General features: G+C 61.0%; 1 protein-coding gene across 1 annotated transcript; it reads left to right on the top strand.

Annotated features, from left to right (window-relative positions):
* The first annotated feature begins 299 nt into the window (after nucleotides 1-299).
* Nucleotides 300-2,708, top strand: SLC25A11 (solute carrier family 25 member 11). Its single transcript, XM_031065745.1, has 7 exons — nucleotides 300-472; nucleotides 687-893; nucleotides 979-1,069; nucleotides 1,544-1,634; nucleotides 1,736-1,835; nucleotides 1,936-1,987; nucleotides 2,434-2,708. The coding sequence occupies exons 1-7, from the start codon at nucleotides 321-323 to the stop codon at nucleotides 2,587-2,589; spliced, it is 849 nt and encodes a 282-aa protein (XP_030921605.1). The 5' UTR covers nucleotides 300-320; the 3' UTR covers nucleotides 2,590-2,708.
* The last annotated feature ends 6 nt before the right edge of the window (nucleotides 2,709-2,714 follow it).

Raw genomic sequence — 2,714 nt, 5'->3', positions numbered from 1 at the left:
CCAAACGCATTAACTTCCCATCGCTGCCCCCCAGAGCCTCCCCCAAATTCCTCCTGTGCCCCATGAGTGCTCCCCAGACCCCCTTCAGACCGCCCCAACCCTCCCCATCACAAATAAACTTTCCTCCAAAATAAATTAAAATCCACTGAACCTTTTCAAAGCCCCCGAAATTCCATCCAGCTCCCCTCAAATCCCCCCCATAGATCCCCAAAACTCCTTCAGGCTTCCTCGTCCCCCCAGGTTTCCCCCAAGAGGGCTGTGGGTGGGTTTTGGGGGGCTGTAGTTTTTGGGGCCCTACCTGACCCCCCTTTCCCTTCAGGATGGGGGCCACAGTGTTCGTGCAGCCCCTGGACCTGGTGAAGAACCGGATGCAGCTGAGCGGGGCCGGGGCCAAGGGCCGGGAGTACCGGACATCCCTGCACGCCCTGGGCTCCATTCTGCGCCATGAGGGGCTGAGGGGCATCTACACCGGGTATGCGCCGCCCCTGAACCCCCAGACCCCCTGGGACCCCCCAGACCTGCCCTGGGGGTCACTCCCATGCTGCAGGGGGTTGCTAATCACCTCCATGGGATACAGCCCCCCCCTCAAAAACTCAAGACCCCAAGCACCTGCCAGCCTCGAGCTCTTTCCTGCACCCCTCTCTCCCCATTTTTGGGACTCCTGCCATCCCCCGTGTCTCCTCCAGGCTGTCGGCAGGGCTGCTACGCCAGGCCACCTACACCACCACCCGCCTGGGCATCTACAGCGTCCTCCTGGAGCGTTTTGGGGGGGCTGACGGGACCCCCCCTCCGTTCCTGGCCAAGGCAGCCATGGGCATGACCGCGGGGGCTGCGGGGGCTTTCGTGGGGACCCCGGCTGAGGTGGCGCTCATCCGCATGACAGCTGATGGCAGGTAAGCCCCCAGCCCTCCTGAACATACCTGCAGCCCCGAGTCTGCTTCTTTGACCAAAATCACCTTTTTTTGCCCCGAATGCCAGGCTACCCCCCGGCGAGCGCCGCGGGTACCACAACGTGTTCGACGCCCTCGTGAGGATGGCGAGGGAGGAGGGGGTGCTCACGCTGTGGAGGGTATGTGGGGGCTCTGGGACCCCTGCCACGATCCCCCTGCTGCCTTCTTGGGGATGCTGGGGGTGTCCCCGTGCTCTGGGGAGGGGGATTGGGGTCCCCCAAAGTGCCACGTGCCACGCCAGGGGTGTACCCCACTGTGGTGAGGGGGCAGATCATGGTCTAGGGGGGGAGTGGGAATGCAGGGGGTTCTGTGGTGGGGTCTGGGGGTGCACAGGACTCACCTAAACACGCTGTTGTCCCCCAGTGCTGTGTCCCCATTCTCTGGGGAGGGGGATTGGGTCCCCCAAAATGCCATGTGCCACCCCAGGGCTGTGTCCCCACTGTGCTGACGGGGTCTGGGGGTGCACAGCTTACCCAAACGCCCCATTTTCCCCTAGGGCTGTGTCCCCACTGTGGTGAGGGGGCAGATAATGGTCTGTGGGGGGGTCTGGGGGGTCTGGGGGCACTGCTTACCCACACATCCTTTTCCCCCAGGGCTGCATCCCCACCATGGCCCGTGCCGTGGTGGTCAACGCTGCCCAGCTCGCCTCCTACTCCCAATCCAAACAATTCTTGCTGGACTCCGGTGAGTTCAGGGGGAGGGTCTGGCTGTGGGGGAACCCTAAATCCCAGTGCACTCTCCTCCCCTCCGCACCGTTCCTCTTTGATGTTTTGGGGTGCCACCAGGCCATTTCCGTGACGACATCCTGTGCCACTTCTGCGCCAGCATGATCAGCGGGCTGGTGACCACGGCTGCCTCCATGCCCGTGGACATCGTCAAGACCCGGTGGGTGCATTGCTGGGGGGGGGCGGTCCCTGCTCCCCATTAGAAAACAGGTAGGACACCCCAAAAACCTCCTGTTTAACCCCCAAATTCTGCCCGACAGGATCCAGAACATGAGGACAATAGATGGGAAACCCGAGTACCGCAATGGGCTGGTGAGTGAGGGTGGCACCATTTGGGACCCCCCTTTAATTTAGGGGGGGGGGGCTTCTTTAAGCCCCCTTTAATTTGGGAGGGGCTCCTCTACCATTTTGGGAGTTCCCTTTCACAACGGGGGGGTTCCACACCATTTTGGGGGTGCTTTCCCTGTCACTGGAGGTGCAGGGGGAGAAATTCAGGTCATTTTGAGGAGATGCCCATAATTTTGGGGAGCTCCCCTTGAATTTTGGGAAGCTTCCCCATTATTTTCTAGGGGGAATCTCTGTCATTTTTGGAAGGTTTCTCATAATTTTGGGAGGATTCCCCATCATTTTGACAGTGTCCATATTATTCCAAGGAAGTTTCCCATCCTTCCTATGGAAGGGCAACCCTGGATTATTTTTTTAGGGGGCTCCCCTATTATTTTGGGGGGGGCTTCCCTGACACTCTGCCCCTCCTGCAGGACGTGCTGCTGAAGGTGGTGCGCTACGAGGGCTTCTTCAGCCTCTGGAAGGGCTTCACCCCCTACTACGCCCGCCTGGGCCCCCACACCGTGCTCACCTTCATCTTCCTCGAGCAGATGAACAAGTGGTACCAGCGGCTCTTCCTCAGTGCCTGACACCCCCGGGGGGGGTCGGGGGGCATCTGACCCCATCCCGTGGGCTCTCCAGGGGCACTCGGCCCCCACTGAAGGGGTTTTGGGGGTGTCTGACTTCTCCCTCAGGTGCTGTGGGGGTGCCTGAC

This window comes from Geospiza fortis, unplaced genomic scaffold (genome assembly GCF_000277835.1).
Source record: "Geospiza fortis unplaced genomic scaffold, GeoFor_1.0 scaffold4758, whole genome shotgun sequence".
Classification (NCBI taxonomy): Eukaryota; Metazoa; Chordata; class Aves; order Passeriformes; family Thraupidae; genus Geospiza; species Geospiza fortis.
This window is presented reverse-complemented; position numbering and strand designations above follow the sequence as displayed.

Bases quoted from the DNA above. Each gene is read 5' to 3' on its own strand.
- SLC25A11 (XM_031065745.1), top strand. From the start codon at position 321: ATGGGGGCCACAGTGTTCGTGCAGCCCCTGGACCTGGTGAAGAACCGG. The intron at 1,635-1,735 runs GTGAGTTCAGGG...GGGTGCCACCAG, and splicing joins ACAATTCTTGCTGGACTCCG to GCCATTTCCGTGACGACATC. The intron at 1,988-2,433 runs GTGAGTGAGGGT...CCCCTCCTGCAG, and splicing joins CCGAGTACCGCAATGGGCTG to GACGTGCTGCTGAAGGTGGT.